The sequence below is a fragment of the Heteronotia binoei genome, chromosome 1 (assembly GCF_032191835.1).
Source record: "Heteronotia binoei isolate CCM8104 ecotype False Entrance Well chromosome 1, APGP_CSIRO_Hbin_v1, whole genome shotgun sequence".
Classification (NCBI taxonomy): domain Eukaryota; kingdom Metazoa; phylum Chordata; class Lepidosauria; order Squamata; family Gekkonidae; genus Heteronotia; species Heteronotia binoei.
The window spans coordinates 192,021,410-192,043,630 of NC_083223.1; the positions used below are offsets into that span (position 1 = coordinate 192,021,410).

General features: G+C 45.1%; 1 protein-coding gene across 11 annotated transcripts in view; it reads left to right on the forward strand.

Annotated features, from left to right (window-relative positions):
- The first annotated feature begins 442 nt into the window (after positions 1-442).
- CDC42BPA (CDC42 binding protein kinase alpha) overlaps positions 443-22,221 on the forward strand; it is a 324,619-nt gene continuing 302,840 nt past the window's right edge. For 6 of the 11 annotated variants that reach the window (XM_060245772.1, XM_060245688.1, XM_060245715.1 and 3 more), the window contains exon 1: positions 443-1,217. In XM_060245772.1, the coding sequence (XP_060101755.1) occupies positions 1,040-1,217 (178 nt within the window). In that variant the 5' untranslated portion in view covers positions 443-1,039. The remainder of the gene's footprint in view (positions 1,218-22,221) is intronic. The other 5 variants (XM_060245743.1, XM_060245780.1, XM_060245725.1 and 2 more) reach the window with 2 other exon arrangements.

Here is a 22,221-nt window from a genome sequence, read left to right on the forward strand (position 1 = left end):
GGAAATCCTGACATCCTGAGTCACCCTGTGCCCCAAGACCAACAAGGAGCAGGAGGATACGCACCATCATGGGAAGGATTGGCCAGGATTATTAGCCGAGCTGGGCAAACGGAGCTTATTTTCGGAGGGCGAATATTATTTCCCCTCCACTAGCTTCCCTCCCGGTGTACGGAGGGGGGGGCACTTTGAAGGAAATGAAGACTTCACGTTTATTTTTGGATAGCTGAAAAGCTTTAAAAGAAGACTTGGCAAGGAAGGAAGGAAGATCGAGCCCCATTGCAGCCAGCCCTGAAGAAGGGGTCTTTCTGGGGACTTTCTCCCCCCTTCTCTTCTCCCCACCTCCACTCTCTGAAGAATTGCCACTGATGCATTTTTCAAGGGGGGGTGGTGGTGGTGGTGGAGGAGGAGGGGGTGGTGGTGGAGAAGGTGGTGGTGGTGGAGGAGGAAGAGGAGAAGGTGGTGGAGGAGGTGGCGGCGGCATATATTTTCCAGCACTGTACCTTCCAAATCCTATGCATTTTATTTTTTGCCCCCCTTCTTCAAATACGTTTTTTTTGCTGCTGTTTCCTTGAAAGCGAATTGCTGATGCAAATTGAATGGGGATTTTACACTTTAATTATGCAGCAGGATTCATTTCGGGATTATGTTGCATGATCTGAATTTTGAATGAAGGAGGAGACCTTTTAAAATCTGTCTATATATGAGAAAAGTGTGGGGTTCAAGTCTTGGGTTGACTTTCTTTTTTAATTAATATTTAAATGTATAAAGTATATATTTTGTCTTCTTTTAAATATATTAAAAGAGATTTTAGGGTAATTATTTTTTCTTTAATATTCTGTATATATTATATATGTGTGTAGAAAAACTGACCAAGATATGGTTTTCAGCTGGGAATTCTGAGATGGATTATATGTTCACTTCCATCACTGAAGCACTGACTTTTTAAAATACTTTTTAGAAACTGTAACACATTTTAAAGTTTAGCTTTTTTTCAAATAATAATAAAGACAAGAGTCCCATTAAAAAAACTGAAGCAACCATGTCTGGAGAAGTGCGCTTGAGACAGCTGGAACAGTTTATTTTGGATGGGCCAACTCAGACAAATGGGCAATGCTTTAGTATGGAAACCTTGCTGGATATACTCATCTGTCTTTATGATGAATGTAATAATTCACCCCTGCGGAGGGAAAAGAATATTCTGGAGTATTTAGAATGGGGTAAGTCTGATCATTAATTAATAGTTCATTATTGCATAATTCTGTCTACTTTCTAGTGTTTGGGTATGATTTTTATTTAACTAACATATGTTTATAAGGTGTTTTATTATAGCTGATATTATTGAGACCTCTTATGCTTCTGTTTTGCAATTTTAAACTGGAGTATGACTATAAGTTTACATCAGGAATCCTAGATAGAAGTTTCTCAAGTAATGAGAAATCCTCTCAGTCTTGATATTGTCAAGATAAATGTGCATGTCCTTTTAAGACCTAGCAGTTGAAGGGAGTGTGGGTAAAAAGGTGACTGTAGTATACCATCTGATGTGCCTTGATAGTAGTGTATCTTTGTGTATTGGGAAATGGTGAAAATGTGTGCTACTTGCCTAAGATGTTAAGAAATATTTGAAATAAAGTTGGAAATGATACAGGAGGTGAAGTGTATCATTACCAACACAGTGTTGAACAGTCTAAAAATAACTGAAATTATAAGCTAGTTTGGTAAACAAACACAGACTTGCCTGTCCTATTGTGAGAACAGTATTGAAACATGTTGGGATTGTTCATGAAAGGGGCAAATAATAATTGGTGATTGAACAATGCTGGCATCATGTCAGAGCTGGTTGTTTATTTCCTTCTATGGTAGATAGAACACAGGAGATGAAGTCACAAGAGAACAGTTATTCTATGACCTTCAAGTGTCAGAGTCACACTGTTGATAAGAATGTATTTTTAAAAAAGGTTTGACCAAAATTGCACAAGGATGCCCCAGTATTTTGAGAACTCCTTTTAAAAAACCTGGGTGATTTGAATTGGTTATAGTTAGTGATTCACTGCAGTCTTTGTGATTAAAAAAATCAATGGAAGAAAGCCATTATGTGCTCTGCACTCCAAACAAACCAGATAATTTTGTGCTTGCTTATGCATTTTTGCATAATACTTGACAGCTGAATTTGTAATTAAGCTTCTTGTTCATTAGTCATTTCAGTTTTGGCACTATTCAGAATAGTTGCACACTGGTGTTCAGTCATAGTCCTGAGTAAAGATGCCTCTAAAAGAAATCAATATTGGGATTGGTAATCTTGTATGAATGAAATTAGGTAGTTTCTCTGATGAGAAATATTTTTCTAATGCTGGCACTTAAAGAGTAATTTACAGCAGATAATGTTGTAAGCACACTGAACAGATTTGAATAAAAACAGATTAATATAAGTGAAGAAAGTTACATGTCATTTGTGAAAATGCTAATATAAATAGATTAAAATCACTTGTTCCACCTTCTCTCAATGTCAGTTCTTTGACAAGGGAATGTGTTATTTCACATTTTTTGGCAGTGATTTTACATTTTAAAGTTAGTATCCTCACCAAGAACTTATACAGGACAGTGCCAAAGGAGATAAAACGCTATTCTGGAATGATACACTGTTAAATTGAGAAGAGTAATTTAATTCTTTGAGTTCTTCAGTTTAAAGGGAGTAAATCTTTCCTCTCACTGAGCACATTCATGAAATTTTAAAAAAATATACTTTGAGCAAATACATGAAGGGAAATTGTGGCAGAGCAAGGCCCTGTGGGGAATTATGTAAGGAATAAGGTCTGAAGCCTTTCCTCCCATGACTAGTCCTAAATTAACTTACATGATGTATTCTTTGAGACTGTGCACATAAGGATAGTTTTGTACAGGGCTTTTTTTGAGCAGGAATGCACAGGAACATAGTTCCGGGTGGCCTATTATGCAAATATGTTCCTGCTGGGCTTTTTCCACAAAACCCCCTATGTGAATGCTGATGTCAGGGTGTGTGGTCTAATATGCAAATGAGTTCTTGCTGAGCTTTTTCTACAAAAAAGCCCTGGTTTTGTAGAATCACTCTAAGCATCCTGAACTGTACTTTTAAAAGCAGAAATTTTGATTATTTGCTTAAAAATTTATGAGTGTGTGTTTATAGTACACATATATGTCCACTCATATATGTAACTTTAACAGTAGTGGGCTTGGCATTCAGAAAACATGAATTAATTCAAGCTTCTTTCGGTTAAGATTTGTCTTGAACTTGCCTTTGTGATTGTCAAAGTTTCTGCAGCTGAATAGTGGGGTAGGGGAAGTTTTTCCTTTGATCTTTTGCGAGATACTTATAAAGTGAAGATTTTTGGCTACTGTGTGACACAGTGTGTTGGACTGGATGGGCCATTGGCCTGATCCAACATGGCTTCTCTTATGTTCTTATGCTTGGACATATTCACATGAAAGATGCTTTATAAAGCATATTATTTAATCCTTTTTTGGTTGGCAGGATTTTCATGTTGCCTTTACAGCACTGTGAATTAAGTCTCCCTTTAGTGATTTTTATATTTCTAGTTTCATAATATCAAATTCCCCTAATGTTTCATAATATCAGATCCGTCTACTATACACACACACACACATCCATATATACACACATACACTTGCCAATTTAACCCTTGTATATTGGAATAAATATTTATTACAGAGTTGTAAACTCTTGGAGGAAAGGAATATAGGAACTGATTTTCAGTGGGGAACTGACATTAGCATATGTTTGCTGTGTTATAGTTAAAGATTTCAGAGTCCATATGTGTTATTACTTGAATTCATTTAAAATATACTAACAATTATTGTCTAAACAATCTACTATTTAATTTTTTCTAGACCATGTTGGAGTTGTTCTAATTTTGCAATTAAAGATTATAAGACTGCATAAATATAATTACTCAATGATTTTAATATCTTTTTATTCATTATAACAGAGTTGTGTGAAATGGAAGTGACAGGCTATCTTGCAATTAACATGATTTATATTTTCTATTTTAACATGGTTTTTGTATCTGCTCATGGAATACATTGTATTCAGAATCTTTGAGAGCAATTCTAAGGCAATTTACTCCTTGTCAAGTCTGTTCAGTGGGGCTTGCTTCTAGAAAAGTGCACTTAGGACATCAGTGTTCTGTTTTCAAAGGCTTTGAATGTGAAAAGATGAGCAACTGAAGATATGCATTTGTAGTCTGTGACACTTTAGAAATCCTTGAAATACACTGCAGTGTCATATTGAAGCAGAATAAGGAGGCAGAATAAGGAGATCCTCTGCTAGCAGCAACTGGAGCCTGCCAGCTGGAAAGATTTGAGAATGCAAAGCATGTTGTCCTCCTTTTGTAGAACAGCATCCGTTGTCACTAGCGCTGGTGACCCTGGAGGAGGTAATGCAGGACAGGATAAGAAGGATTAGAAGAAAGACTAGAACAGGGAGCAAAATATTGAAAGTATTGTATTGGCTAAATAATTGTAAAAATATTTTCCTTAAAGGAAGGTCTCTAGGGCTGTAATACAAACTATATTTTACTTATTTATCTAGATATGTATTCTGCTTTTTACCACAGGAAAAAAGGTGGCTTATAAAATTATAAAATAATAAAAATATCACCAGTCATTGCATCAGTCTTCACTGAGGAGAACCGGTGAAACCAACCCACTACACAGCCATATATGTCAGAGTAACTATTCAAAACATTTAAACTCCGCACACTTTGAGACCAGTTTTGTCTGGCATGTTAAGAAGCCTTGAAAACTGCAGTACTAAACCCACTTTAATTTACAAGTCACATTTAATTCAAAGGGAAGTGTTTAACATGTTTTATTAATATTATTAATTTACTTCTAGTGCTTTGGAGCAGCAGTCCCCAACCTTTTTGGCACCAGGGATTGGTTTTGTGGAAGATCGTTTTTTCATGGACCGGGGGGGGGGAGGGGGATGGTTTTGGAATGATACAATTGTGCACTTTATTTCTGTTATTACATTGTAATATATAATGAAATAATTATACAACTCATGACCTGGTTGCTAACAGCCCTCGGACCGGTACTGGTCCAGGAACTGGGGGTTGGGGACCTCTGCTTTGGAGGTTAAAGTACTTCACATACATTGTCATAGTGTCCATTACAGGAACTTTCTTTTTCAGTTCATATGATTATCTCTGTATTGCTGAGGGGGAGGGTTGAGGCAGAAAGAAAGTGGCTTGGTTGAGTGCATGGCAAGATGAGATTTGAATTAAGGATTTCCTGGTATGCTGCTCCGTTTGTTACCCTGTATGTTATTCTAGCTCAGGGGTGTCGAACTCATTTGTTATGAGGGCTGGATCTGACATAAATGAGACCTTGTTGGGCCAGGCTGGGCCATGTCAGGTCAGGCCATGTGTGTACCTATTTAATATTAGGAAGCAGAGATACAAACTTTTTAAAGGACACAGACAAACACAACTAAACGTTTGTTTGTTTGTTTTAAACTTAAAACATGCTTAAAACATTAGCACTTGTTGGTCTTAAAGGTGCTTTCTTTGTATTTTCCCATGGGATTCAGGAAAATGGGCAAAGGAAGCTCTGACTCTTTCTCTCCCTCCCCAGATGACCAGGAGGGGGAGGAGTCTCAACCAATGGAGAAAACTGAGGTTTTGCTCTGTAGCTCCTTTGCGATTGAACAAGCCTTGCAAAGTAAGTTGAGATGAAAAAGGAAGCGAGAGAGAGAGAAGGAAGCAGACAAGAGCCAGTTGCTCAGGGGCCTGATAAGAGCTCTCTGGGGGCCTGATTCGGCCCCTGAGCTGCATGTTTGACATCCCTGTACTAGTTCATCATGATAGCAATGCTAATGGAACCTGTGAACTGTGGACAATGATTATGGAAGGTCATAGAGTTGCCAATCCCCTGTTGGGAGCAGGTGATCCCCTGGTTTGGAGACCCTCCCCCTGCTTCAGAGTTATCAGAAAGCAGGGCAGGGGGGAGGGAAATGTCTCCTGGGCACTCTATTATACCCTATGGAGACTGATTCTCATAGGGTATAAGGGAGAATTGATCTTGGGGGGGGGGCTGTTTTTTGAGGTAGAGGCACCAATTTTTCAGCATAGCATCCGGTGCCTCTCCTCAAAACACTCCCAAAGTTTCAAAAAGATTGGACTGAGGGTCTAGTCTATGAGCCCCAAAACAAAGTGCCCCTATCTTTCATTATTTCTGAATGGAGGGAAGGCATTTTAAAATGTGTGGTCCCTTTAAATGTGATGGCCAGAACTCCCTTTGGAGTTTATTATCCTTGTCACATCCTTGCTCCTGGCTCTACCCCACACAGTCCCCAGGTATTTCTTGAGTTGGAACTGGCAACCTTAATTTTACCATGCATGGTTCATAGTGCCCAATCTTTTATCATTTTTCATCATGAAAACTTAAAAGGGCTAAATGGTCAACCAATGGACCTATATTTATTTAGTTCTGAAAACTGAAAACCAGTCCTTTTCCAAAGCTGCCACAAGGTATGTTAATATAAATCCAGCGCTATCCATGGATCCTAAATGACTAAAACAAAAATGTTTTGAAGAAATGCAATAAGAATGATTATTTTATCGCATGGTGGACTTACCCACAGGAAGCGTATACTAATATAAAATGCATAATCAGTGGATACAGTGGCTGTGCAGGCCAATTGGGTAATCCCCTTAAATGCTCATTCCTCCGCAGGATTTCTGCTGGGTGATCTTTGGCCAATCACAGTTCTCTCAGAATTCTGTTAGCCCCACCTACCTCACAAGGTGCTTGTTGTTGGGAGAGGAAGGAATGGCAATTGTAAGCTGCTTTGAGACTCCTTAGGGGAGTTAAAAGTGGGGTATAAAAATTATCTCTTCTTCTTACTTGGATAAATTACTGGGGACTGTGGTCTACTATTTTGTATTATTTGCTGTGGGTTGGCTCCTGTTAAATAGTTTTGTATCATCTAATGCAGGGGTGGCCAATGGTAGCTCTCCAGATGTTTTTTGCCTACAGCTCCCATCAGACCCAGCCATTGGCCATGCTGGCTGGGACTGATGGGAGTTGTAGGCAAAAAACATCTGGAGAGCTACCGTTGGCCACCCCTGATCTAATGTGTTATGTTAACACTTACACTTTAGTTCTGTTTTTTTTACTTCTGGTGGATCTACATCCCAAATCCTGTTTTATTGTTTCTTGAATGTCCCATCTTGTTGATTGTATTGACTCGGTCTGTGTAATCTACTTTGAGTCCTAGTGAGAAAGACAGACTATAAATAACTTAAATAATCAACTTAAATAACTAGCCTTATTATGTTGAATTTTAGTATTATGTTGAGTTTTAATAAGGAGGTACTAGCTATACAAGATTATAGAACAAAGTTAGAGTCCAGTTGCACCTTTGACCAATGAAGTTTTATTCATGGCATGTGCACATACACTTCTTCGGATACATAGAAATGTATGATAACCGTTCAAACATAGACAGGCTGAATTGCAACTTAGCATGTAACATGATGAAGGTATTTTAGAATCTCAACCATGCTGAAAGGAAAGCCATAGAGGCAGACAAAGGTGGAGCCATTGTCATCATGAACAGATCGGACTACATATAGGAGGCCCAAAGACTGCTTTTTACCAACAACAGGACTCAGACCCCTAAATTCCCACCCACTCCTACCTCTCTTGTACCTATGTTACATTGATGACATTTTTATTGTCTGGACACATGGTAAAGAAGCTCTGGAGATATTCTATCAGGCATTTAATGACTTTCACCCCACCATCAACCTGACAAAGAACCAACCTATACAAGGAATACATTTTCCGGACACTACTGTAAGGATGCACAATGAACACATAGACACAACCTTTTTATGGAGAGGTAATGATAAACTTAATTTTGGAGAGTTCACTTTTGATCTCTAGAAGACGGGAAGCTAGAAATTCAGCCTGGAAAAGCAGTTCACTTGTTGACAGGCTACATAGTGTAGTCTAAATTTCTGAAAGCTAGGATTATTGGGGTAGACCAGGCGTGTCAAACGTCCAGCTCGTGGGCCAGTAGCGGCCCACCTAGGTACTCAATTTAGCCCGCAGGTAGAACAGCCGCTTCCCCGCACTCCTCCCCCCCGTTTGGGCCAGCTGCTCTATCGGCAGCTCTTTGCAGGGCTCAGAAAAGCTACTTCCCCCTGTTGTATCCTTCTTCCAGAAATGGAGGCTGCTTCATGTGATCAATGCCTCCATGTGATCCTGCTGGTCTTATCTCATTGGCTATTAGCCACTGCTTCTCAGTTGGTTCCTCTGTCAACCCTTCTATTGGACTTCCCGTTTCTCCAGGCTAATTGATCTCCATTTTCCCCATTCCTACCTGGCTTCCATATGTAAGTACTTGTGGAGCCTGTTGCTTCTCTGGGGTGGAATGGCTGAGATTGTAGCCTGTGGCTGGAGCAGCAAGCTGGAAAAGAGTTGGGGCGGTGGGGGACAGAATCAGGCACCGAGCCTGTTGCTTCTGGAGGGGGGGTTGTAAAAATGCAGAGAGAGCAGCCTGCAGCCAGAGCATGTGCGCTGGGGTGATGAACCAGGGCGCAGAGTCTATTCCTTCTGCAGTGGTGTGTGTAAAAAGGCAGAGAGAGCAGCCTGTGGCCAGAGCAGTGAGCTGGCCGAAAGTTAAAGCAATAGAGAAAACCAGGCACAGAGCCTGTTGCTTCTGGGAGGGTGTGTGTGTAAAATGGCAGAACAGCCTGCAGCCAGAGCAGTGAGCTGGTGGAGAGTTGAGGCAGTGGGAGAGAAAATCAGGCAGGGAGCCTGTTGCTTCTGGAGGGGAGGGGTGTAAAAAGGCAGAGAGAACAATCTGTGGCCAGAGCAGCAAACTGGCTGAGACTTGAGGCAGTGTGAGAGAAAACCAGGCATGGAGCCTGTTGCTTGTGGGTATGTGTAAAAAGATAAGATAAATTTATTTTTATATCCCGCCCTCCCCCGCCAAAGGCGGGCTCAGGGCGGCTCACAGACATGGGACACCATGATATAAATAAAATACAATATAAAACAAACAGTTTTAAAATACAATTCAGTTACAATTCAATTACATAGTTAATTAAATGGATAAAACAGGTGCTATAAAGTGCTATAGATCACAATCATGCACAAGATGGCTGGATGGCTACAGATCCGTTTAGCCAGGTTCTGCCCCAAAAGCAAGCTGAAACAGAGAGGTTTTGCAAGCCCTGCAGAACTGGTTCAGGTCCCGCTGGGCTCGCACCATCTCTGGAAGTTGATTCCACCATCGAGGGGCCATTGCTGAAAAGGCTTGCTCTCTGGTTGTCTTCAGTCTAGCCTCTCTTGGCCCAGGGATTTTTAAGAGGTTTTGAGAGCTAGATCTCAGTGCTCTCTGGGGAACATATGGGGAGAGGCGGTCCCTAAGGTAGGGAGGTCCTCGGCCATATAGAGCTTTAAAGGTAATAACCAGCACCTTATAGCGAACATGGTAAACAACCGGCAGCCAGTAAGTAAGTAAGTAAAATTTTATTTATATCCCGCCCTCCCCCGCCAAGCAGGCTCAGGGCGGCTAACAACAGCAAAATAACAATACATTTAACAAAACATTAAATTAACCCCAAACCGATTAATACATTAGTTAAAACAGTTACTGAGTCTAAAAACATTAAGTTAAATCTGGCAGTACCGTTATTGATCGACACTATGCCTGTCAATTTATGTAATGATGGCGGATCTCCAGATTGGACCATTTTGATGTTTCTTTGTGGGCTTGGTCAGCCGTTCATGAATGCCTGTTTGAAAAGGGTGGTCTTGCAGGCCCTGCGGAACTGATCAAGGTTCCGCAGGGCCCGCACCTCCTCTGGGAGTTGATTCCACAAGCATGGGGCCGCGGTAGAGAAGGCCTGTGCATAGGTAGTCCGAAGTTTAACTTCTTTTGGCCCAGGGGTGGTCAATCTGTTTTTACCTACTGACCTCAGTGCTCTCTGGGGCTCATACGGGGAGAGACGGTCCCTCAGGTAGGTCGGTCTTCGGCCATATAGGGCTTTAAAGGTAATCACCAGCACTTTGTACTGGACCCGGTATACAATCGGCAGCCAGTGCAGTTCGCCTAGCCCCGGCTGTATATGCTCCCATCTTGGGAGGCCAAGCAGCAGCCTGGCTGCCGCGTTCTGCACTAGCTGCAATCTCCGGGTCCGGCACAGAGGCAGCCCCATGTAGAGGGCGTTACAGTAGTCCAATCTTGAGGTGACCGTCGCATGGATCACCGTTGCTAGGTCCCGGCGCTCTAGGAAAGGGGCCAACTGCCTCGCCCGCTTCAGATGAAAAAATGCTGACTTGGCAGTGGCTGTTATCTGGGCCTCCATTGATAATGAAGGCTCCAGTAAAACACCCAAGCTCTTTACCCGCTGCGCCGCCTTCAGCGGCGCACCGTCAAAGGTCGGGAGAGATATTTCCTTCCCCAGAGTGCCACGATCCACACAGAGAACCTCTGTCTTCGCTGGGTTCAGCTTCAGCCCACTCAGCCTAAGCCATGTTGCAACAGCCTGCAGGGCCTGATCTAGGCTCCCCGGGGCAGAGGCGGGCCGGCCGTCCATTAGCAGATAGAGCTGGGTGTCATCTGCATATTGATGGCAACCCAGCCCAAACCTCCGGACAATCTGGGCAAGGGGGCGCATATAGATGTTAAATAACATCGGGGAGAGAACTGCTCCCTGAGGCATCCCACAATCTAGTGTGCGCCTCTGGGATCGTTCACCCCCAGTTGCCACCCTTTGTCCCCGACCCATGAGGAAGGAGGAAAGCCATTGTAAGGCCAACCCCCTAACCCCTATGTCGGCGAGGCGGTGGATCAGCAGCTGATGGTCGACTGTGTCAAATGCAGCCGACAGATCTAATAACATCAGCACTGCCACACCGCCTCGATCCAGTTGCCGTTGGCGGTCATCTACTAAGGCGACCAGGACCGTCTCCGTCCCGTGGCCTGGCCAAAAACCAGACTGGCACGGGTCTAGGACAGAAGCGTCATCTAGAAACCTCTGTAGCTGCAACGCCACTACCCTCTCGATAATTTTACCTAAGAATGGTAAATTAGACACCGGTCGGTAATTTGCCAATTCGGCCAGGTCTGCTGTAGGTTTTTTCAAGAGGGGGCGGACCAAGGCCTCTTTCAGAGGTGTTGGAAAACGCCCCTCTGAGAGGGATCTATTTATGATGTCCCGTAAAGGACATCTAAGCTCCCTATGGCAAGATTTAATCAGCCAAGAGGGGCAAGGGTCCAAATCGCATGTTGTTGGGCGGGCAGCAGAGAGGATTCCATCGACTTCCTCCAGGCTGAGTGGGTCAAAGTGGCCCAGCGTAAAATCCGAAGACAGGTGCGGGGCCTCAATTTCACTCACTGTATCTAATGAGATAGGCAGGTCTTGGCGGAGCGACGAGATTTTATCTGCAAAATATTTCGCAAATGCCTCACAGCCTATCTCTAATTCTCTAACGTTTTGTTTGCCTTGTGGCAATGTTATTAGATCCCCAATTACTCTAAACAATTGTGCTGGGCGCGAATTTGCAGATGCAATCTTGGCTGCAAAGTATTCTTTCTTTGCAGCCTTGACTGCCATCTCATATGACTTCATAAACGTTCTATAGGATGTTCCCGTCGCTTCGTCCCGAGTATGCCTCCACCGCCTCTCTAGTCGTCTGAGCCCTTGTTTCAGCTGGCGTAGCTCCAAGGTATACCATGGGGCCAGCCTCACACGAGGGCGCAGAGCGCGCCGGGGTGCAATTTCATCGATAGCCCTGGATAGTTGGCCCTGCCAAACTTCCACCAGGTCATCGAGGGAATTGCCAGTGGGCCAGGGATCCCTCAGGGCTGTTTGGAACCGTTCCGGGTCCATCAAGCCCCGAGGGCGAGCCAAAATAGGCTCTCCGCCCATACAGGGTTGAGGCGACATCTCCATACGGGCCTTAAGGGCTAGGTGATCCGACCATGGAACCGCTTCCACCGCGATATCGTTCACCAAAATCCCGGACGCAAAGATCAGGTCTAATGTGTGCCCGGCCTGATGCGTGGGAGTTGTGACAAATTGAGAGAGCCCCAGTGTCGCCATGGAAGACACTAGATCCATCGCCTGAGTGGAGGCCGTGTCATCGGCATGGACATTGAAGTCGCCCAGGACCATGAGCCCCGGGTACTCCAACGCCCAGCCCGCCACTGCCTCCAATAGTGATGGTAAGGCGCTGGCTGGTGCGTTGGGCGTACGGTACACCAGCCAGACCGCCAACCCCTCTCCAACATCCCACGTCAGACCGGCACATTCAATGCCGTTGATCTCTGGGGCCGGGAGAGCCCAAAAGGAGTAACCCTCCCGTATGAACAACGCCACCCCTCCCCCCCGCCCGTTATTCCGTGACTGGTGAAAGTCCGAGTAACCCGGGGGGGTCATCTGGGAGAGAGCTACTGTCTCTCCGTCCCGCACCCAGGTCTCGGTCACGCAAGCCAGGTCCACTTCCTGTTGGAGCAAAAACTCCTTGAGGATCGAGGTCTTATTATTGATGGACCTGGCGTTGCATAACACCAGTGACGGAGACGAGCATTTCCTCTTGGCCCTACTACCTACCACCGTTGGGATGGGAAGTAGACTGGAAGGTGGCCGAGCACCATTTTGTCTCTGTCTCCTTCCCTTGTATATCTGTCTATTCCCACCGTCATATCTTCCCCTCCCCAGGAGCACTGGGATCCCCTGGGCCAACATCTGCACCAGCCTGAGATGAACTCACCGTACGGTCCCCTAGCAATTTATCTCCCACTTTATCCCCACCTGCCGTTCAATTTATCCTCCTCCCACCTCTCCTCCTATTCTTACTGCTAACCCACTAGTTGTATCCTAATTTAATTAATTTAATAGTCTATCTCAATTTCCCGCACTGTCCCACAGCCCAGGCTGCACGTGTTCCCACCGAGGTAGTCCCAGCAGCAACCTGGCTGCCGCGTTCTGCACTACCTGAAGTTTCCATGTTCGGCATAAGGGCAGCCCCATGTAGAGGGCATTGCAGTAGTCTAGTCTCGAGGTGACCGTTGTGTGGATCACAGTTGCTAGGTCGCTGCGTTCCAAGAAGGGAGCCAACTGCCTCGCCCTCTTGAGGTGGAAGAAGGAGGATCTAGCAGTGGCAGCTATCTGGGCCTCCATTGATAAAGAGGATTCCAGTAGCACTCCCAGGCTCTTGACCCTGCGCATTGGTATCAGTGGCGCACCATCAAAAGCCGGTAAGGTGATCTCCCCTCCTGGTCCGCCCCGGCCCACGCTAAGGACCTCAGTCTTCGCCGGATTCAACTTCAGCCCACTCAGCCTGAGCCAGTCAGCCACGGCTTGTAACGCCCGGTCCAGATTTATAGGGACATCGCCAGTCCAGCCATCCATCAATAGATAGAGCTGGGTATCATCAGCGTACTGATGACAGCCAAGCCCGTACCTCCGTGCAATCTGGGCAAGGGGGCGCATGTAGATGTTAAACAACATCGGGGAGAGAACTGCCCCCTGAGGCACCCCACAGTAAAGTGGGTGTCTCTGAGACAGCTCCCCCCCAATTGCCACCCTTTGTCCCCGACCTTCAAGGAAGGAGGAGAGCCACTGTAAGGCTAGCCCCCGAATTCCTGCGTCAGCGAGGCGGCGGGTCAGCAGCCGATGATCGACCATATCGAACGCAGCCGACAGGTCTAGCAGCAGCAATACTGCCGAGCCGCCTCGGTCCAGTTGCCGAGGCAGAGAGAGCATCAAGCTGGCCGAGAATTGGGGCAATGGGGAGAGAACCAGGCTCTGGAGCCTGTTGCTTCTGGGGTGTGTGTGGGTATGTTAAGTGTATAAAAAGGTACAGAGAGCAGCCTGTGGCCCAAGCAGCTAGCTGGCCAAGAGTGGAGGCAGGGAGAGAAAACCAGGCATGGATCCTATTGCTTCTGATGGTGGGGTGTGTGTAAAAAGGCAGAGCAACCTGCATCCAGAGCAGTGAGCTGGGCAAGAATTGGGGTGGTGGAGCTGCTGCAGGGGAAGAAACTGGCTTGCATCAGAGTGCATGTGGGCAACAGCACCTTTTTAATCCTTTTGGGGTTCACTGTAATCTGGTTGTTAGAGTGGCTGGGATCCTTTCACATGTGAAGAGATGATGTGATTTTGGCCAGGGATCTTGGAGAGTGGTTTTTTTTTGGGGGGGGGGGGTTGTCATCTTCTGGGCATAGAGTTGGGGTAACTGGGAGTGGGGAAGTATTTGTGAATTTCTTGGTTTCTGCAGGAGGTCAGACAAGATGACTCTGGTGGTCCTTTCCAGTTTTATTGTTCTCTGGTTGACTGTTGCAGTACTAGGAGGCAGCCCTGTTAAGTCTGGATTGTTGTCTTGTATTTTGTACAAACTTTGCAACCCTCTTTGGTGGTTGGGCATTGCCTGATTGCCATTTGGGAAGGCACTAAAATGGACAGCCTTCCCCAAATGATAAAATGCCATGTGTCATTGAAGCTTAAGGACAAAGCACTGTTATAGAAAAAAATCAAATAGGCTGGCTACTGTGGATTTGTATGAACCTTTTTAAAAACCATCGCCTTCCCATTGCAGTATTGTCTTGCCAAGTCTGAGATTTGGTAAGACTTTGACAATAATGCCATCTTTGAAGAAGAGAAAAGTGGAGGTTTAGTGTCGGGTTGTTCAAGGAAAATGGAGAACTCTTTATTTTTTTGTGGAACAGAATGGCAAACCAACATGCTTGATTTGCTGACAGCAAATACCTGTTCCCAAAGAGTACAATGTTTGGTGACTGTGAATAAAACTTTGTTGGTCTTAATTTAGGTGCCAGTGGATTCAAACTTTGTTTTGCTGCTTCAGACCAACATGGCTACCTCACTTGAATCTTTGTTAATTATTGTCGATCTAATAATAATTATTAATTGCTATGTTTTAAGCAGGTTTGTTTTTAAAGTAAAAAAGATCGCCTTTAATTATGTTTGTCTGTGTCCTTTATTAAATTTATATCTCCACTACCTGGCATTACATTTTATGACATGCAAGGTCCGGCCTGACAAGGTCTCATTTATGTCCAATCTGGCCCTCATAACAAACGAGTTCGACACCACTGGGGTATACTGTTACTTTTTCAAAGGACTACACTATGCTGATGAATAGGAGCAGGGCAAAAGTATGTAACCATTCATTTATAAGAATTTTAGGAATGCCTTCTTTCCATAGTGATATCTTTGGTATGCTTTTGTTCAGAAGAAAAGTAGTAAATTGATCTGAATGATTTCACCAGCTGTGTCATAAACCTCATGACAAGGTTAGCTAGCTAATTAGGGTGAATGCATTTCTGAAGTCTACGTATCAATCTAGTGTTTTCTTTGCAAGTTAATTTTAAAAGTGCATTTTATATTGTAATCTTATATTATGTTCAAAACAGTAAAGTTGTTCTCTGTAAAAATCTAATATTTCTGTGGAATAAGTTTCTGAAATGAAACCATCATGTACAAGAAACACCTAAAATTCATTATCCCAGAACAACCAAAACTTTATTTCATTCAGGGCTCTGTCAAACTGGTTTTTCACCTTCAGCTTAATATACCATATCCAAATGCCAAATTGGAACTAAATCATAGGGTGCCATAGGCAATGTGTTGGAGAGCCAAGTTATACTAATGTTAGAAGTTAAGTAATTGTATGTACAAATGAGCAAAAATATATCATACTCTTGTAGTTAGTTACTTAGCCTGGTGAAGCAAATTTGTACTAGTCAATTAGTTTACTATAACTACTACTCTGGCTATTTTGTGACAAAAGCAGGTGTATGTAGATTGGTGGAAGGCTAAAATAGTGAGTTTATTTTTGTGTTTACCTGCAAGACTGATGTACCAGACAGCTAATGCAATAATCACACACCATCCTGTTGGGGAATTTATGTCTCTTCATGTTCTGACATCTTTGCAAGCACCACAGAGGCTCCCCCATTGATTTTAATGTTGAAATTTGTTTTTCATATGCAGTGAGGGCACAATCACAAATTGAAAGGGGAGGAAAATGGAAAAATAAAAAAGCACCAAGAAAAATATATTGACCCAATCAATATATGGGTAGTTAAAATCACCTGTTATGACACAGTTTTTACGTCTAGCCACTATCTTTAATTCATTCAGTGTAGTCGTTAAGTGTGCGAACTCTTACCTGGGAGAACTGGGTTTCATTCCCCACTCCTTCACTTACAGCTGCTGGAACGGCCTTGGGTCAGCCATAGCTATCGCATGAGTTGTCCTTGAAAGGGCAGCTGTTGTCTTAGCCCACCTCCCTCATAGTGTGTCTGTTGTGGGGGGAGAAGATATAGGAGATTGTGAGTCTCTCTGAGACTCTGAGTTTCAGAGTATAAGGCGGGATATAAATCCAGTATCATCATCATCATTCATCATTTTATAATTATCCTCTATCTTTTGATCTAAACTTCTTTTGGGGCCCACTGTTTTGACCCATAGCATTTCCAGAAGCATATCTCTTACCTTCTCAATCTTACTAGACTGTATACCCTCTCTGACATATAGAGACACCCCACCTCCAACTCTTCCCTCCCTATCCTTCTCATATAATTTATATCCAGGAATCACATTGTCCCAGTGATTCATTCCACCAAGTTTCTGAAACGTCCACAATGTCTATATTTCTTCCCAACACTAAACATTCCAACTCCCCAATTGGGCTGGTTTGAGTTCTCCAGGTCAGGTACATACCACAAACTGAGATCAAATTTTAAATCAATAACTCTTTTCTTTTTTTGCACTTTATGTCACTGCTGAAGCCTGGGACCTTCTTCATAAAGAATTATTTTGCCAAAGTGTATATACCCTTCTGCTTTTGGTATTGCCTAAAAAATGGTAGGTGTCTCCTAAAATTGATAGATTTTGATTCCATAGCTGTGTTTCATTATTTAATAAAGTCTAGAGGTTCAGGGGAAATCAGGCTTTAGAGGGCACCTGGTTATAGTTTGCTGGTGGGGTCAGATCTTAATTTGCAAAGAGAGAGGTGCTGGTTTTCTTAATCTGGTTTTTTGGCCACTGTGTGACACAGTGTTGGACTGGATGGGCCATTGGCCTGATCCAACATGGGTTCTCTTATGTTCTTATTGTTTTCTTAATCTAACTGAGACTTTTAACTGTTATTCCTGTGTAAGATGTAAGCTTTAAGCTTTAATGAACATATGAATGAACATATGAAGCTGCCTTATACTGAATCAGACCCTCGGTCCATCAACGTCAGTATTGTCTACTCAAACTGGCAGTGGCTCTCCAGGGTCTCAAGCTGAGGTATTTCACACCTATTTGCCTGGACCCTTTTTAGTTGGAGATGCCGGGGATTGAACCTGGGATCTTCTGCTTACCAAGCAGATGCTCTACCACTGAGCCACTGTTCCTCCCCAAGATATTTGAACAATGGATGCACTGAATTATGGGACTACACACTGCTGCGCTTCAGTGTTTCTCAGCATATATAAATAGGAGCACTGTTCACTAAATTATTATATATTCAGTATAATGTAAGAAGAAGATGGTATTGGATTTATATCCCACCCTACACTCTGAATCTCAGAGTCTCAGAGTGGCTTACAATCTTCTTTACCTTCCCCCCACCCCCCACAACAGACACCCTGTGAGGTAGGTGGGGCTGAGAGAACTCTCAAAGAAGCTGCCCTTTCAAGGACAGCTCTATGAGAGCTATGGCTGACGCAAGGCCATTCCAGCAGCTGCAAGTGAGGGGAATCAAACCCGGTTCTCCAGTGGTCCCAGGAGTGGGCCAGTCCTCACTCTTGGGGATCGCAGCTCCTCCTCTTCTATTGCAGGGCTTAACAAACTTGACCCAAAGGGGAGGTGCTTGATCCTCAGAAGCCAGTTTGTTCAGCCCTGCCATCTAAGCAGGACGTGCTTTAGAGCCCCTTTGAGGCTCTTGACCCGAAAGTTTAAAAAGAGAGAAAGAGAGAGGGAAGGAAGGAAGGAAGGAAGGAAGGAAGAAAGAAAGAAAGAAAGAGAGAAAGAAAAGGAAACTCAAGAAAGAGTACCTGGAGTCAGTGGCAAAAGAAGTCTCCTGACAGGGAGAAAAGACAAGCCGCTGTTTTTTCTTCTCTGGGTGAAAAGGGGGGGGGGAATCCCTCCCGCGCTAGATCAAAGCGCTGGAGTAGCCTCCCTGGTGAGGCACGCATACGCGCCTGTTTGTTCTGCCGGCCTCTTCCCGGTCCGACGAATGTGCTGAGGGCCGTGGATTCGTCTTCCCCATCAGCTCCCTGCAAAGGCACTCTGGCAACCCCAGGGGCCTGCGGAGCAGCAAGTTAAAGGGAAGACGCAAAGAGGAACTGGGCAAAAGGGAGAGGACTCGTGAACTTCACGCTGCCCTCCCAAAGCGCTGAAGGTAACGCGGTCGACGCGGTAGTTCCCAGGAAGGGAATAAGAAGCGGCGGTAAGCTTTCTGTGAAGGGGGGGGACCCTTAGGGAGTTCCCAGGGGGAGAGGAGGTCTGCAGACCTTCCCAGAGCCCCCTTTTTTCCCAGTGGCACAAGCCCACGGAGCGTTGAAGGACTCTGGGATCCAGACGCCTTTATTCAGCCCCCCTCCTCCCCTCATTCCCTTCTTCCCTCTGTCTCCCCTGTTTGCTTCTGCACTCAGGAGGGGTGGCCCTGGTGGATATGGCCCCCTGGAAAGGGAAAGGGAGTTAAAACCAGTTAATGCTGGTGAAGGGGGGGGGGAGGTTTTTGACGGGAATGGCAACCATTTTACCTATGCTTCTTGTGTTTCTATAGGGCCACTCATTCTAAGATGGCTGCTTCCACTAGATTTCCTATGGGAGCAATGTTGGAGGAGGGCACATGTGAGTTGGAGTTGGCTGATTCACCAGCACAGGAAGAAGGGACAGGGGATCATCAGGCTGATATTTCAGCAGATGAAGCTAAGTCTAATCTTCTTTCTTGGATTCAAGAGCTGGTCAAAAAAGAGGTTCAAGCAGCCTCTGCAGCCACCCCAACCCCTCCACTTAAGAGGGCAGCCAAACAAAAACACAGAGAGGTAGATAAGGAAAAGGAAAGTTTTCCCTCAAGGCCTCTTAAGCGCAGTAGGTTAGATTTGCATTCAGTTCCCTCTGATCAAGAAGAAGAGGATTCTGACTTGTCTGATGGCTCTTCGTCACCTGACACAGGAGAACTCTCTGAGGAAGAGGAGGGGGCAGCCTCTACGCATTCCAAACTGTTTCCAGCTGACGTGTATCCACGCCTGCTTCCAAAAGTGATTAGGACATTGCAGATACAGTATACTCCAAAATCTAAGGATGAGGAGGATGCTGAGTTTCCTGCTGCAATGGAGGATATTATCCCCAAGTCGGGTTCAAAACCCCTACAGGTCCCCTTGCCCTCAGGGTTTTTCTCGATAATCAGATCTGAGTGGGAACATCCAGCCAAGCCTAAGACGGTGTCATCAAACTTCTCTAAGTTCTTCTCCTTCATCCCAGAGGCGACCAAGAGACTGAAGTTACCAGTGGTAGATGACCCGGTTAACAGTCTGGCCTCTAATTCCATACTACCAATGGATGCGGATGGGATGCCAAGGGATCCGACAGAGAAGCGCTTAGAGCAGGCCTTGCGTCGCGATTTTGAAGCCTCTGCTAGTGCTTTAAAAGTGTCAGCTACCACGTCTCTTTTCTGTAGGGCTTCATACATGTGGCTCTCTGACCTAGCTAAGAGGGAGGATCTGCCTAGGGATGTAAAGGACTCACTTAAAAAAATTACGCTAGCCATGGCCTTTGCATCAGACTCGACCCTTGAAGCAGTTCAACTCTCTGCTAGGGCTATGGCCTCTAGCGTTACAGCCAGACGGAATACCTGGCTACGTAATTGGGATGCAGATCCCTCAGCTAGAGCAAAAGTGGCTGCAATTCCTTTTGAAGGGGCCTCACTCTTTGGGGAAGGCCTAGACAGATATCTTATAGAGGACAGAAATAAGAAAAAAGTCCTGCCCTCCAAGAGATGTGATAACAGAACGAGGCAGAGGTTCCAGTCCTTTCGTGGAAATAGGAGAGACTCAAGACAAACCTCCTTCAAGCAATACAGAACAAAGTGGCAACCAAAGGCCAGAGACGGCAGAGCTTCCTTCGGTGGGAAACAAAGTCAACCAATCAAAGGACAGAAGAAGTCTACCTCAGCATGACTGGGCGGGTCCATTGGACCTCAGTCGGATAGGGGGACGGCTTCAAAGATTCTCCCACGTGTGGCATCAAACTGTTTCAGACAGATGGGTTTTGGACACAGTTACCAACGGTTACTCCCTAGAATTTTATTCGCCTCCACGACACCGTTTCCTGGAAGTACAGAGATCTCAATCCCTCGAGAAACATTGTACATTGCTGATGGCCATCGACCATCTGGTTCAGATAGGAGCCATCGAATCGGTCCCGGTGACAGAAAAATTTCAAGGCACATATTCAGTCTTCTTTGTAGTCCCCAAAAAGAACGGAGACGTTCGGGCTATACTGGATTTGAAGTGGGTGAACAAGTCGGTAGTTACAAAGAAGTTTCGAATGGAGACTCTGAGGTCCATACTACTGGCTGTTCAAAGGGGAGACTTCATGGCCTCCATAGATCTGTCGGAGGCCTACCTGCATATCCCTATCACCAAGGGACACCGCAGGTTTCTTCGCTTCTCCTACGACGGGTGTCATTACCAGTACAGAGCTCTGCCTTTTGGCTTAAAGTCTTCACCAAGAGTGTTCACAAAAGTCTTAGTCACTCTCGTGGCGGTCCTCCGGTTACAGGGGGTCTCTCTGTTTCCGTACCTGGACGACATTCTGGTCAAGGCCCCGTCGGCGGAGCAGACGAAACAAGACCTAGATTTGACCATAAAAACCCTCAGATTGCACGGGTTCGTGATAAACGTTCAGAAGAGCTGGCTTCAACCTTCCCAGTCTCTGACACACCTAGGGGTTCAGATCAACTCCAGCTTGGACAGGGTTTTTCTAACCCCAGAAAGACAGTCAAAGATCTTGCAGCTGGTTTTGGAAGTCCAGCAATGGAAGCGAGTCAAGCTGATGCTACTGGCAAAGTTGTTGGGAATGATGGTTTCGTGCCAGGACATAGTTCAGTGGGCACGGTTCCACACGAGGCCACTCCAGAAATTCCTTTTACCCTTCCAGAAGCAGATAAGTACCAAAAGCCCAATTTCACTGACATTACCAGCCAATCTGTTGAAAGATCTCGAGTGGTGGCAGACTCCCGATCGTTTTTCTTTGGGACAGGAATTGCGGGAACCCAAAAGGGTGGTGTTGACCACGGATGCAAGCCTTTTTGGCTGGGGAGCGCACATGGCTGGAGCGGTAACACAGGGTCAGTGGAACATCCAAGAGGCCAAAGAAAGTATAAATCTTCTGGAATTGAGAGCCATACGACTGGCCGTGCTTCAGATGGAAAAAAGACTGACAGGGACTCATGTCCTGATCCAAACAGACAACATGACAGCAAAGGCCTATGTGAATCGTCAAGGAGGCACCAGGTACCGGAAGCTTCAGGACGAAGCTCAGGTCCTGTTCAGATGGGCAAAAGTACATCTTCGATCCATCAAAGCCATCCATGTGGCAGGAAAGGACAATGTGGTAGCGGACTGGCTGAGTCGGCAATCACTGGACCAGTCGGAATGGTCTCTTCATCGCGAGACGTTTCGAGAGATCTGCCAAAGATTTGGGACGCCGGGAGTGGATCTCTTTGCTTCGGACGACAATCAACAAGTGCCTCAGTATTTCTCAAGAACAAGAAGCAGAGGGGCGACGGCGGTCGACGCTCTGAACTCAGACTGGCCGAGAACTCGATTATATGCTTTTCCTCCGTTCCAGATCATCCAGAGATTTCTGCAGAGGGTCCGGGAGCAGAAAGCGGAAGTGATTGTGGTGGCCCCCTTTTGGCCCAGGAGAGCCTGGTTCCAGGAACTTCAAAGTGTATCGATATTGGAACCGTGGAGAATTCCGTTGAGGGGAAATCTACTAGTGCAAGGCAAACTGCATCATCCACGACCAGAAATGCTGCAGCTCACTGCTTGGAGATTGAGCGGCAGCAGTTGATTAGTTTGGGTTATTCTACTAAGGTGGTAGACACCATGTTGTCTTTGAGGAAGAGCTCCACTAGCAGGAGCTATAATGTTACCTGGCAGGTTTTTCATACCTGGTGTGCAAA